At 45.3% G+C, this 13,393-nt stretch overlaps 1 protein-coding gene across 4 annotated transcripts in view; it reads left to right on the plus strand.

Annotated features, from left to right (window-relative positions):
• LOC119456146 (cholinesterase 1) overlaps positions 1-13,393 on the plus strand; it is a 91,336-nt gene that overhangs the window by 30,746 nt on the left and 47,197 nt on the right. For 3 of the 4 annotated variants that reach the window (XM_049669562.1, XM_037717761.2, XM_049669561.1), the window contains one exon: positions 1,663-1,954. The exons of the other annotated variant lie outside the window; for it this stretch is intronic. In XM_049669562.1, the coding sequence (XP_049525519.1) occupies positions 1,663-1,843 (181 nt within the window). In that variant the 3' untranslated portion in view covers positions 1,844-1,954. Of the gene's footprint in view, positions 1-1,662; positions 1,955-13,393 lie in introns of those variants that run through there. 4 annotated transcript variants of the gene reach the window in all.

The following is a 13,393-nucleotide window of genomic DNA, read 5'->3' on the forward strand; positions in this document are numbered from 1 at the left end:
TTTGATTTCGAGGCACGCCATAGTGAGGGACTCCGGATTAATTTTGACCACCCGAGGTCCTTTAACGTGCACCCAATGCACGTTACACGGGTGTTTTTTGCACTTCACCACCATCGATATGCGGCCGCCGCGGCCAGTATTCGATCCCGTGCCCTCGGGCTTAGTAGCGCAACGCTCTCTAGCCACTACGCCACGGCGGGTGCAGCGCGCACATTATGTCATGTGTATGGCGGTGATCCACACATCGAGTTCCCTGCAGGGCCGCTATACGCTGCAGCTACAGGCGTCGTTTCTCCTCATATACGTTCTGCTATAGCAGCAATTAATTGCAACGTAATTGTATTATAGAGCCCGCTTCTCAAGGGACATCGATGATTCGATGGTACAATGGCACAATCTACTGAAATGCACTATTCACGCTTGCGTCACCTGCTCCATTGCGCGTCGGTCCTGTCGTTCACTGCGGCGCACCAGGTCTGACAAAATCAGGTACAAAATGCCGGAAAGTTATATATAGTTTCCATTTCAGCGTCCCATTGCAAAAGTTGAAAATTGGACGATTTGGTGTGGCGTACTTGCTAGTAAAGCGCATTGAATCACGTAACACAAATGAAGAGAAACACGAGAACACAGAACGCTACTTGCAAGTGACGATTTATTCCCATGTAAGTTGGAACGCACACACAGTGCAGCATAGTTGAACCAAGCAGTCGGCGCATTTACAGGTTGCGGTATTCTCCTTACGTGTGCCGAACATAAAAGGGAAATGCCTCACTGGGCAATGCCATCGCCTCCTAATTAGCACAAGGCCGGTGCACTTAGATCCATGACGTCATGCTACCTTACCCGACTGTAGAAACTAATATGGATGCTCCCGAATAAGCCGCGGTGATTTTGTCGTCACCGCTTTCGTCACACCGGGCTTGGCAATGGGAATTTTATGTCCAAGTAGAATGACGTCATAAATCAGAGTGCACAGGCACTGCTATCTAGGAGGCGTTGGCAATGTGCGAGCGTGCAGACAAACTCGGGCTCCTTCACTAGATTTGGGTGTTGCAAACAAGCAAGCCCGGCAAGCGCGCCAGATCATGCGCGGTGACTATCGTGAGCACAAAATGTTACACTTTCGTACATCATGAAAATGGCTGACAAGTCTACTGAAAGCCTACAGACTCTCGTTCTCTGTGTGGCCAGTCTCCTCGCCAGGAAAGACAACGTCACAGGGCTCACCTACCACGTAACAGGTGCGCCTGGCCTGCAATGTTGGAGGTGAGGTATCGTGTATCAATCTATTAATGCTTTTCGTTCTTTTCGAATCTTAGTCACTGGCTCGATCGATGCCGGCACCACCAAGCCGCCGTTATCCGCGGGATTGGTCATCAAGAAGAATCGAAAGTAAATGAATTATCACAAAAATACGGCCTCAGGGAATAATTACAGTCGTATTTTGTGACCCGCCTCCGACTTCGGGAGTTTCCTTTAACGCAGAATAACGCACCCCTTCCACTCGACCGCTCCGATGTTAACGTTTCACCCAAAAGGACACTGAAAAAAGTCTCCCCTCTTGGGTATTTCCAGAAAAGAAAATTCGCTAGCGGCAACACTGCATGGTTGCCGTTTCTCGCCACTTGCTCAGTATATCCTTTCGCATCGCGGCCGCAGCACCATGCAGAAGGGGAAGACATTGTGGCCGCCGAATGAACGGCAGCTGACGATGACCATGCGGCTCGTGGAGCAACCCCGGGTGCAGAGTGCCGGACTGACACAAACGTGCACCGTGCTGCGCAAGTACATCGTGCCCTACAGGCTGAACAACACGGCGCACACCGAAGCCTCCATCTAGCGACGCACCGGGTGGGCGCAGGCGCGGCAACTCACCAACAGAGGGACACAGGGCGTGACTATAAGGACGAGCCTCTGCACTGCGACGCCATTTAAAATAAAGGCATACCAGACGCTGGAAGGCTTTAATAAAAAAAATTGTCTTGACCTGTATAGCGCGGTGGCAAACTGCAGCACTATACAGCTCGTGTTCCTGTCAAATCTCCACGAGAGAGAGAGAGAGCAGCGTGGCTTAGAAAGACATTAAATAGAAAAATTATTTCCCTTCTACAATACCAAAAAAGCTACTCTACTATGACAAGAGGCTTGTTAAGCCAGAAAAGACGTGGGAAAAAAAAAAAAAAAGAGACTGATGGTGACATCGTATTTAAGTTCCCGCACCAGCTCGCCGTGACGTCATAGATTTTGACGGCGCCTGCTTGAGCCTATAGTTATTTGTAAATCACTGAAAGTAGGCTACGCTGTATTCTAAAAGGGGCAAATATCTAACTTGGCAAGTTTTGGGAACTTTCACAGAGCCAGCGCGGCGCAAATACGAAAATATACTTTGAAATCCGTGACGTCCCACTGACGCCACCGTCGTTGGGATTTCAGCGCGAAATTTGAAAACGAAAATAACTTTGACCTTCATTTACTCTTCTATAGTAGGCTACTATCGCGAAAATAACGAAAAAGGAAAGAGTTCTCAAAGAATACTCGATCAGTTTAAACTGACTTATGTCCTTCTTTAACGCGAAATTGCAGTCCGGATCCGTTGAACCTACACGACTCTTCGCACAGCAAGCTGCAAATGCCATAGGGACCAATGATCCCACCGGCGCGTTATTTTAGTGCGACTAACTGCCCATATACAGGCCAACGCGTGGCTCAGCACGTGATTATGGCGTCCTGCTGAGCATTAATATTCAAGGTAAGTGCATGATAAATACGTAGCTTCACAAATATTTTATTATTTTCTATTGATTTAATCACTTTCGAGTACCTGTTGCAAATGGTGAATTGAAACAAGCGAGCTCGCAATTCATGGAATGAATTTTGAAACGAATACCAGTTTCTAATAAGCGCACTGTAACTTAACAAAATGCCCTATTTTCAGTAGTGGAGGACAAATTTTAACTGCATAACAAAATTTCGCCGCACATATTTACTCTTCTTCAGATAATGCATGAGAAAGTAAAAAGAAAGAAAGAAAGAAAGAAACATACATAAAGCCTTTATATTCCTTCGAACAACTAACGCCCTCCTGGTGCAACCAATAAGAACCCGGACTGATTTGTTTTGTTTTTCTTCTTTTTTTTTCCTGACGCCATAAGCTTATGGAACAACTTACCCAGAAGAAGCTGCCCAGAAAAATGATATATGCGATTTTCAAGCTTTCATTGACACTCATTTCTATTATTATGCTGTCACTTGTTAGTTGACCACTGTAAATGTGTGTTTGCGTTGAGAACCTTTTATTGCGACATCAATTATATGGACACTCCAAGCGGATTTCTGCCGTCGGCGTCGCCGTCGCTGTCGCCGTCGCCGTGAGGTTCCGTACGTATGACGTCCAGCGGCGATGAAATCGTCGCCGCGTTCATCGCCGCGCGCCTTATGCTGTATGTGCGAGTGAAAGCGCGCGAGGGACGCGCGCTTTCACGGGGAGCGAACGCACGGCGGAGAGCAAACGCGCGTTCTGCGCTCGCTTCCTGACGGGCTGCAAAATTAATTCATGTACCCTCCCTGTAACGACCCTCAACGGAGGGTCAACAGTGTGACTAAATAAAATAAATAATAACAATAATTCATAAATAAAATAAACCCGTTGTAGTTTACTCCATTCCATTTAGGTGAAGTCAGTCAACTCGCTTTAGCTCGTAGATTGATCGCTCATGGCCTGCTGAGTAACTGTAAGCCTGTCTTAAAAGGGACACTAAATATCGATACGACGTTAAGCTATAACAATAACTTATCCTGCTCCAATAGCAACGCGGCCATTCGTACCACAACATGCAATTTAGTAAGCCATAAATGATGCAAAAGCAAGAGGTCGGTGACGACGTCACCCTGAAGTTGCTGTATGACTCAGTAGCTCGCCACGACATCGTGGATTTTTACAGCGTCTGCTCAGTTCTAGTCGTTTACCGGGAAAGGGAAATTACATTGCATTCGAAAGAAACAAAACGCTCACCCCGGCAAGTTTTCTTCTGTATCAAAATGAGCCGAAATACAAGTCAAACCCGGGTATACCGAACCCACATACAACAAATTATTGTGTATAACGAACAGCAGTAAAACCCCCCATGAAAATTTTTGTATGAAATTTTTATTTTATATATCGAATTACCTACATATCGAACTTTTTGGTTATCCCCTTCAGATTCGATTTATCCGCGTTCGACTGTAAACAGTACCCGAGTACACTATTAATGTATACTATGAAATCCCTCACGCAGCACCGACGTAACCGATTTTATCCGGTAATAATTAACAAACCATTTTCCACCAAATAAATTAACGTAGTTTTGAAAGAACACCTTGAACAGCCTAGACTGGTTAAGTGTTTGGTTATAGCCACTCTGTCGTAACGACGAGTGCAGTGTACGTTTGGAGATCATATATACTCACCCTCCGTATATAGAATGACACAAACTCGAAGTTCGAGTCCGTGCTTGCTCTCAGCTCGTCCGAACGTCGTGCGGCGAGCAATCCAGCTGGGACAAGCCTGTGGTCTCGACGTACTGAAGAGTTTCGTAAACAGTACGCTGAGCGCTCAGGCCAATCGCAGACTGGTCTGGGCACGCATGTATGAGGGACGCGGGGATCCTCCAATCCTGTAAGAATGGCTAACGAAGTGGTTTATTACACCGATAGAGAAGGTCATTAAAAGAATTAGGGGCGGGCCCAGGAGCTTTACAAAGGCGCATGTCTGAATTGCTGCAGCTAGCTTACGCATATGTGGAAAAGGTACAAGGAGACCGAAAATTACAGCATTATCTTTATTTCAGTATCGTGTTCTGGGCACATTGGGGTTTATTCAATTCTGGAGGACATGTAAAACCTTATGCATGCGAATATTATTTTATTTTATTTTATTTTATTGTTTATTACACACTGCAGACCCATGGCCCCAAGCAGGTGGGCAGTTTCAAAATTAGACATATGGGGAAAAAGCAATAATGGACAGTTTCAAGGTTACACTAATAACATACATAATGCAATACAATACAACAACAGTGGAATCTGTTTCTAGATTGGTGTGATAACAGCGGTACAATAACAGAAGTGTGGAATGGTACGACAATGGAACTTTGGTGTGGTAACAGTTACTAAGACGGTGCCTGGATATTAATCCATTCCAATCGGAAACCGAGCGTGGAAAATAAAAACACTTTAAGTGTAAGTTCTAGCAAAATAAGGTGTTCGAGAGCCTGATGGTGGTCTTGTAGGCCTGATTAGTAAGGGTGAAAGATACGGTGATGGCTCTATGGCAAGATTTTGATTAGGAAGCAGATAAATTAAGTACATTCTGAACTGCTTTCGACGCGTTTTAAGAAGGGGAATGTCACTTGCTTTCGTTATTCTGGATAGAGAATCAGATCGTGAGAATTTTTTAAACAAATAACCCTGACTGTTTTTTTTTCTTTGTAGTCTTTTGAGGCACTTAATGTTTATTTGAGTATATGAGCCCCAACGGTTAACACGCGTACTATAACTTGGGTCTGGTTAATAAATGGTAGCTGAGTAATTTAACATTGCTTGGGGTGGTTTTAAGTTTATGCTTCAGGAAACAGAGTTTTCGAGAGGCAGATGAGCAAATGTTAATAACACTTATGTTCCATGATAAGTTCGTTGTCAGTGTCACACCTAAACGTTTTTTTTTTTTTTTTGTTGTTGTTGTTGTAACTGACTTTTTTCAGCGATGATGAACTGAGCGAACGATAAAAGTGACAGATGAAAAAGTGAAAAGCGGCGAGAGGTAAGAGGCGCGAGGAGGAAAGCGGAGAGGAGGGTGCGGCGGAACCATGATGCGCTAAGCGGAGGAGGGTATAGGCGAAATCGTGAGAAGAAAAGCGTAGTGCGCGTCGGCGATAGCTACGAGATGGCGCCAGAGTAGCGCGCGTCGTCTGGGAGGTCTGTTGGTGGGGCCTGTATAGATAAGTTCTCGCTCTTCAATAGGCGATGTTCAAAAGACTGTTAGTGTTCGAAACGCTGTTAGTTAACGAAATTAGCACTTTTGTATGCTAAAGAAGGGCTTATAGAAAATATTGAACAAAAATTACTAACAATTGGAATATTCCTCGATATACGGAAAGCCTTTGATTCCGTCAAACATCATATCTTACTGAATAAACTTCCTAGATACGGCATACAAAGGCGAGCCCTTGAACTTATAGAAAGCTACTTAAAAGATCGGAAACAGTGTGTGGCATATGGCTCAGCCTCCTCAAACATAGAGCCTATATTAACGGGTGTACCCCAAGGTTCGATCTTAGGACAGTGTTGCCAGGTCCGACGAGGCGGCGTAGCCAAAAGCTAGAGAAGTTGTAGCCCAAATGTAGCCAAACACAAAAAAGTGCAACAAATTTCGTAGCCAAATATAGCCATTTTTATTTGCAGTTTTATTTGTGTATACATTTTCACATTCGACTACGGCAATCCTTTTTTGCGCAACCCGTCCTAACAAAATGTCCGTGCCGCCGTAACAAAATTTGCGTGCCGCCACCAACAACAGCGGCATCATGCTTTCACAGAGCACTTTTTGGTTGGGCCCGGAAGCTCTCAAGTTCCAGCGAATCGCTGCAGAAGGCGAAATGAGGGATTTTATTTTTTGACAGATAGTACTAAGTTATTATTTTTAGTTATTTACAGTAATATTAACTACAAACTCTGCTTTTTAGGTGTCGTTAACGAAAAATAATGTTTAGCATCACCGATCTCTGCCGTCATCTCTGCCTACGGCGTAGAAGTTCAGCTGTCCAGCGAACTGCGACGTACTCACGGCTTCTTTTTTTATGAGCTAAAACAAGACTTTCGCGCTATGATATCTCGTGTTATTTATCTCATCGTCATATCTTGTTTTCTCGTTTTTTTTTTTGTTTAATTAGCTTGGCCCGGGTTAGCTGGTACACGCTCTATATGCTGTCCATTTACATCAATCTGGTCGCCATATTAGGTGTCTAGTACGGCAAGAACATGCGTTAAAATAAAGTGTCAGACAACAGATGCCACTCGCTGTGCAAATCTGTGTAAACGAAGCTTTAAAAGATTACTGCGCAAAACGGCACGCCAGTGTAAAAAGTGCGCAGTCGTTTTCGGCGACGAGCACGTCCCGAACGTAACTCGTTCGAAATTGTAAATTCCGCGACGGCGCACAAAGCGCAAAGGTAAACGACAAATTAATAACAGTGGTTACGCTGTAAAAACCGGTTACTGTCAAAAAGCAAACCATGTTGATGTGCTAATAAAGTTTTAGAATAGGGGCCCCAAAGTTTGGGACCCCAAAGAGCTTTGCGGGTGTGTAGCGTTGGGGTATAAATGTTAAAATATACCATTCTATGACAAGTTGAGTTTTTAGATTATCACGTTTAATTACAATTTAGAACTTATTCTATTAGCAGCAAGCAACCTGTTGCGCTTAGTTTTGAGTAACCAACTTTACGTACCTTTACCCAGCCAAGTCTATCCTGTTAGGCCTACGTGCCATAAAATCGACAATTGCATTCGGAATCACCGGCGTCTAATGAATCAGTCTTCATTACACATGTTAGTTGAGAGAAAGCGATAACCGCAATCACTTCTTCTAGCTTACGAACTTCACGCATTACCACGAATCAAGCCCAGTTTTGTGCTAGGTTAGAGCCGTCGCTTCGATGGGCGCCGCCATGTTTGTTGACGAAAGCTTTTTGGGCAGCTTTTGGGGCTCCCACTAAATCGATGAAATAGCGTGCCCGACGCAAAATCCAATTTGCGTCTTGCGCATGCACAGTGGCTTCGGAGCTATTTCTTTGAGGCCCCAAAACGTTTCAGGCCTCTATTCTAAAACTTTCTAATGATTGCTGGGGTTTTACTTGCCAAAACCACGATTTGATTGGGAGGCATGACGCAGTGGGAGACTCCGGAATAATTTTGGTCAACTCGAGTTCTTTAATGTACACCTAAATCTAAGTACACGGGTGTTCCTGCATTTCGCCTTGATCGAAATGCGGCCGTCGTGGCCGGGAATCAAACCCGCGTCCTTGAGCCGGCAGCGCGACACCTCACAAGCTAAGCTAACACGGTGGGTGAAGTTCATGTAACGTGGTGCACTGATGTCATCGTGGCAAACATGTTTTGATATTAGCAGAATCAGTATCTGCATCCGTGACGTTACGGGTAAACCATCTAGAAATAAAAGCACCAGAACTCACCTTTGGTTCGGGGTCTTGCTCCCATTCTTGTTTTATACGTTCTCACATACTTGGCCCACTTGCCCATGTTTGGATTCTCCTCCCTGAGGAGGATCCGATCTTGCGTTCACCCTATCGATATTAATCTCGAATGTAAGCGTGAAGAAAAGTTCATCTAGCAGGAGAAGGAATTCAATGGCAGTAAAGCTTCGCGCGAGATACGGGGAGTAGGTTGAAAGCTGCGCCCGGCGCGATACTTCACCCAGAATTAAGACATGGCCATGAACACACAGGAGCGTGTCATCCACCAGTGCTTCCCTTCTTTCATGTCGGCGCCACGATCGTCCGACGGCCCCGACCCTATGTTATTGCTCTCCCTTCCTGAGCATAGTCATGTTAGTACAGCGTACTGTGAAAAACCCACTACTCCCAGGTTTATCCCGATGCCCGGGGATCGGGTGCATAATGGTCAAGCGGGGTGTAAGTTTAAGTTCATCAAAGATCAAAGCCGATGGCTCAGACAACAGCGCGGAGACGGAAGGGAAGGGGAGGGGTGGGGGGTCCATTTCTCGCACGCACACACGCACAGCCACGCGGCCGGCTTAGCCAGCTAAAACACAGCCTCCGAGATTTGCTTCTACCCGATCAGAGTCACCTCTGGAGCGTGGATTAGGGCGCCACTTATAGCCCAAACAAAGTCAAGTCGCAGATTTTCAGTAGCCCAAATTACAGTGTACTAGTACACTGTACCCAAATATAGCCACATAGCCAACTTGTCCAAGTCGACGCCAAAATTTGTTTCCTGTAGCCCAATTTGGCTATATATAGCCAAACCTGGCAACACTGTCTTAGGACCACTGCTTTTTCTTCTGTACATAAATGATATATGCTCTATCCCACACACACAAAAAATACTCCTTTATGCCGACGACACCAACATTTTTTTTTCTAACACGAATCTATCAAGACTAGAAACAGATGCGAATAACTGGCTACGTGAACTCTTTCAATGGCTAGATGCACATGAATTAGAGGTGAATATATAAAAAAAGTATGTCCTGTTTAGTTCTCGTAACACCGTCGCTAAAAATCTTTCCTTACATTTTCGTAACAACGTGATAGAGCGTGTGGATTCTAGCTATTAAATTCTTAGGTTTTCTTTTTTTTTTCATGAAAACCTGTCATGGAATACACATATTATTTACCAGAAATTAAAACTATCCAGAGTAATAGGGGCATTATGGAAAATAAGAAATCTAATTCTCAGGAAATTCAGAGTAATTCTTTACTTTTCCACGATCCATTCTCATATTTATTATTGTCTCCTGATATGGGGTACCACGTACTACTGCTTCTAATATAGAAAACATTTTTATCGCATAGAAAAGTCAATTAGAGCTTTAGAAGGTTTAAAACATAGCGAAAGCACGCAGTCTTTCCGAGACTGCCACAATATATTGAGGGTATACCAGCTTTACAAACGCAAGCTTGCGACATACATGCATACAGAAATAAAAAAAGACCGTCAAAGTTTTGAACTGTCGTTCATGGTAATGAATCGGAATTTTGACCTTAGAACCATAAAATACAGAGTACCAAAATTGCGAACAAATTACGGTGAACAAAGTCTAAAATATGAAATACCTGAACTTTTGAACGCGAATAAGGATCTTATCGCAATAATTGAACGGCACTCGTCAGTAGCTGCTTTTAAGGGTGCTTTGACCGATCGCACTTCTTCTGTAAGCTTATATATTGAGTGTTGCATTTTAAACATACCCTTTCCTTTTTAATTATATTTCTGATTTTTATTATTAATTTTTGCGACAGAACAATTTTTAGGCTTCATATTTCTTTGTTCCTCATGTGCAATTGTGCCTGTGTGTCACGAGATAAGACGTGATACCGTCAGTGTTATGAATACTGTTTACTGTTTGTTTGCTGCTTTCTATGCACATTTTTTTTTTCTTTGTGAGTAGATATTGAAATATGTACTTGATTTGTATAACGCGCTGTTTCCTACGTGTAGAGCTTGTATAGGCCGCCGGACCCAGTCAGGTGCAAGGAAGCACCTTTTTTCCGGGACCCTTTAGTTTCTTATATAAGGAAACTAGAAGAAAAAAGTTGTCGCAGTTTCACCTGAAAGGCGAAGCATCAATTGCGATAGCAAATTTGTAGAGAGCTATACGGAGTAATGATAGTAGCTTTATCAGCTGTATAAACTTGGACATGCAGCAGCACCGGCAACACGCGGAACTGTTGTCGACGCCGTCGGCGTTTTGCCCGCGTTCGCACAAAATGCGTGCGGCGTTGGTGACTGTTGCCGGAGCCTCTGATATAAATAGGCACTTGGTGCCGCAGCTAAACGTCGCCTCCCCCCACGGCCTTTCGTGCGTCATAAGAAGGCGCGTTTGCTCTTCATATATGATGATTGTAAAGGAGGAAAGAGACGCCTACTTCTGCAGCCCTTAAGGGAGCACGGCACAGAACGCGCGTTTGTTCTCCGCCGTGCGTTCATTCCCCGTGAAAGCGCGCGTCCCTCGCGCCCTTTCACTCGCACATACAGCGTTCGGCGGCGCGCGGCGACGATTTCATCTCCATTGACGTCATACGGAACCTCACGGCGACGGCGACGCCGACGGCAGAAATCTGCTTTGGAGTGTCCATATAATTGCTATCGCAATAAAATTTAAAGCAAAGTCTGCCCCGTAGCAAAGCACACAGTCGCATGGGCTCCATGCATTTTGGCAGAGGCATTATATGTATATGCACTGCGCAGAAGGGTTTCTGTCTTGAATATCCCGAAATGCTAAATGAAGTTGTGGTGCTCGGTCGTGCTATATTAGGCGTTATCCAATCCCAGCATAAGAATTCGTTTGAATGCACGCCGCGCGCCCACTGCTAAGGCGGTTGGCGAAATGGGACTCCCTTTGCCTGCAGCTTCACTCACCCATGTACACCTGCTTCCTCTTGGTCTTGCACGGCGCTTGATCAACGCCAATGTGTCCGCCGTCGGCCTAGACTGACCTGAGGTCTCGACGTACGGAAATGTCGCGCCACCATACGCGGAGTCTCCAGGCCAGGCTGGGCCAACTCTTCTGGTGCAGACGCGTGCAACCGGTACGAACGTCACGATAGGAAACATTGCCAAGTGATATCCTCCTTGAAGGCTCATTATCCGGGCGCTTATTGAAGGAAGTTGCCATCTTTTCAAAGCATCACACGGGTTACTATATAGAGAGGCCTCAATGGAAGGCTCCGGAGTAGTTGCATGGTGTTCTCTATCACGCACCTAAAGCTGGGTGCACGAGCGTTTTGCATTCTGCCTCCATCGGAACGCGGCTGTCACTACCGGGAATTGAACCAGCGCGACCTCGCCCTAAGCAACAGAATGCGTGCTTGAAAGTGGTTTTGCGCACGGCTTGTTATCGCAGAACTCGATGCGGTGGTTCAGTGCATGGTTATAGCGTTGTGCTGCTGAGCATGACGTGCTGCTGAGCTGGAAATTTAACGCGGAGTCGTGGAAGTTCTGCATGTAGGCGAGCTACAGAGGGAAAATAAATCGCGGAAATGCCGGCATGGGGTACCCGCAGACTGGCGCTATAATTAGTAACTTGTGGGCGCTAATTAGTAACTTGTGAAATACCTGCTTCATATAAGTTGTATATGTTATACAAAACCTGAACTCCCCACTAAAAAGGCAGTGCCTGTTCTCCACGCTACATGCTTCCGAAAGTTTAAATTTGCACCGGGCTAACTTATTTCTCAATGGATGTTCTAGTGTTTGCTCGCACCACCACATTTTCAACACGTGCACTCGCACCATATAATGCAGCGAACATGAGGAATAGAAAGTGGGCTTATATGTATACTCACACATTGCCTTAACAAAGCCTGCGCTGATTTGTTTTATTCTCACTTCGGTCGGAAGCAATATGAAATTGCTACAATCACACCATTCGCGAGTTAATTGTGCCTGAAGAAGGAATAATGGATGCACAATATTATGACCCACACTCGCGCACTATAGTGTGCATAGTCTATGGCTCTACGCCACCGTGTGGCCGCCTATGTAGGCATAGTGCATAGACAGGAAAACAATTGCGAAAACGCCATGAAAGAGGTCACATAAAAAAATTGGAGGACACTTAAGCTTCGCCTTTAAGAGTGGAACGCGATAGCGTTATCGGGACCCGTTCGCATCGCATTTTTTCTTTGAGTAGGCTTCACTGCAACACAGAACGTGGGAAAGCCAGCGTTCAAAGGCCAAGCTTACACCGATCCCCTTAAAGTCGGCTTCACTTTTAAACAGAAATACATTGCTGGGAAGACGCTTTTCGATGGGCAATATAAGTCGTCTTATATTAAAATGTGAAGGCCCTAGGACTTTTTATTGTTTTATTAATTGTTTGCTATTGCCCCGACGCGCGCGCGTGTCCGAAATGCATTAGGCAGAAAAAGTCCCAATTTGGCCTGCCGAGGATGCGAGCGCCATCTGGATAAGATTTTCGCCAGTAGCCTACCCGAGCGCGCCGCTGTTGGTATGGTAGAAATGCTGGCAAAAAAGGTTTGTGTTTGAGTTTTCTCGTAACAGAATTATTTCTTCTCGTACATTTAAATAACAGTCCGACGCCACCATGTCTGTATGTTGTGGTTAAGTCGTACTTTACCATTTTTCTGGCGGATTTCACTGAGAAATTCAATTTTTGTTCACTAACACCTTGCACCACGCGGAGGGCCTGCGCGGTCGAGGTGCTTTGGGATGATTTTCTCCGCCACGGACGCTTACATCCGCGCTGTCCATATGAGTGTTCTGTACGCTGACACCGACGCCGGATTTTCTGCAACACAGGGCCCTTAACGCTATCGTGTTATAAGAGCCGCAGTGTAGGTCTTAACTGAATCGGCTAGGGTGCCTCGATGTGCCTGGAAGCGGCGGCAGCGCCGCGAGGGACGACGGTGCTGGCGGCCGAGACTGTGGCACGGCGATGACGACGCACACATCGTAGACCTGGTATCTAATCCTTGTCGGTGACATACAGATCTGCTTCTTTTGGCGACGAAAAATCACGATGATACGCGTGACAATGATAGCTGTGACAGACGCTTCGATAAATCTCAAAGAAAGAACTCTGCATAACGAAAGTATAGCATACATTTCTGCAGACGCCATCTACAGG

The sequence above is a fragment of the Dermacentor silvarum genome, chromosome 6, assembly GCF_013339745.2.
Source record: "Dermacentor silvarum isolate Dsil-2018 chromosome 6, BIME_Dsil_1.4, whole genome shotgun sequence".
Classification (NCBI taxonomy): Eukaryota; Metazoa; Arthropoda; class Arachnida; order Ixodida; family Ixodidae; genus Dermacentor; species Dermacentor silvarum.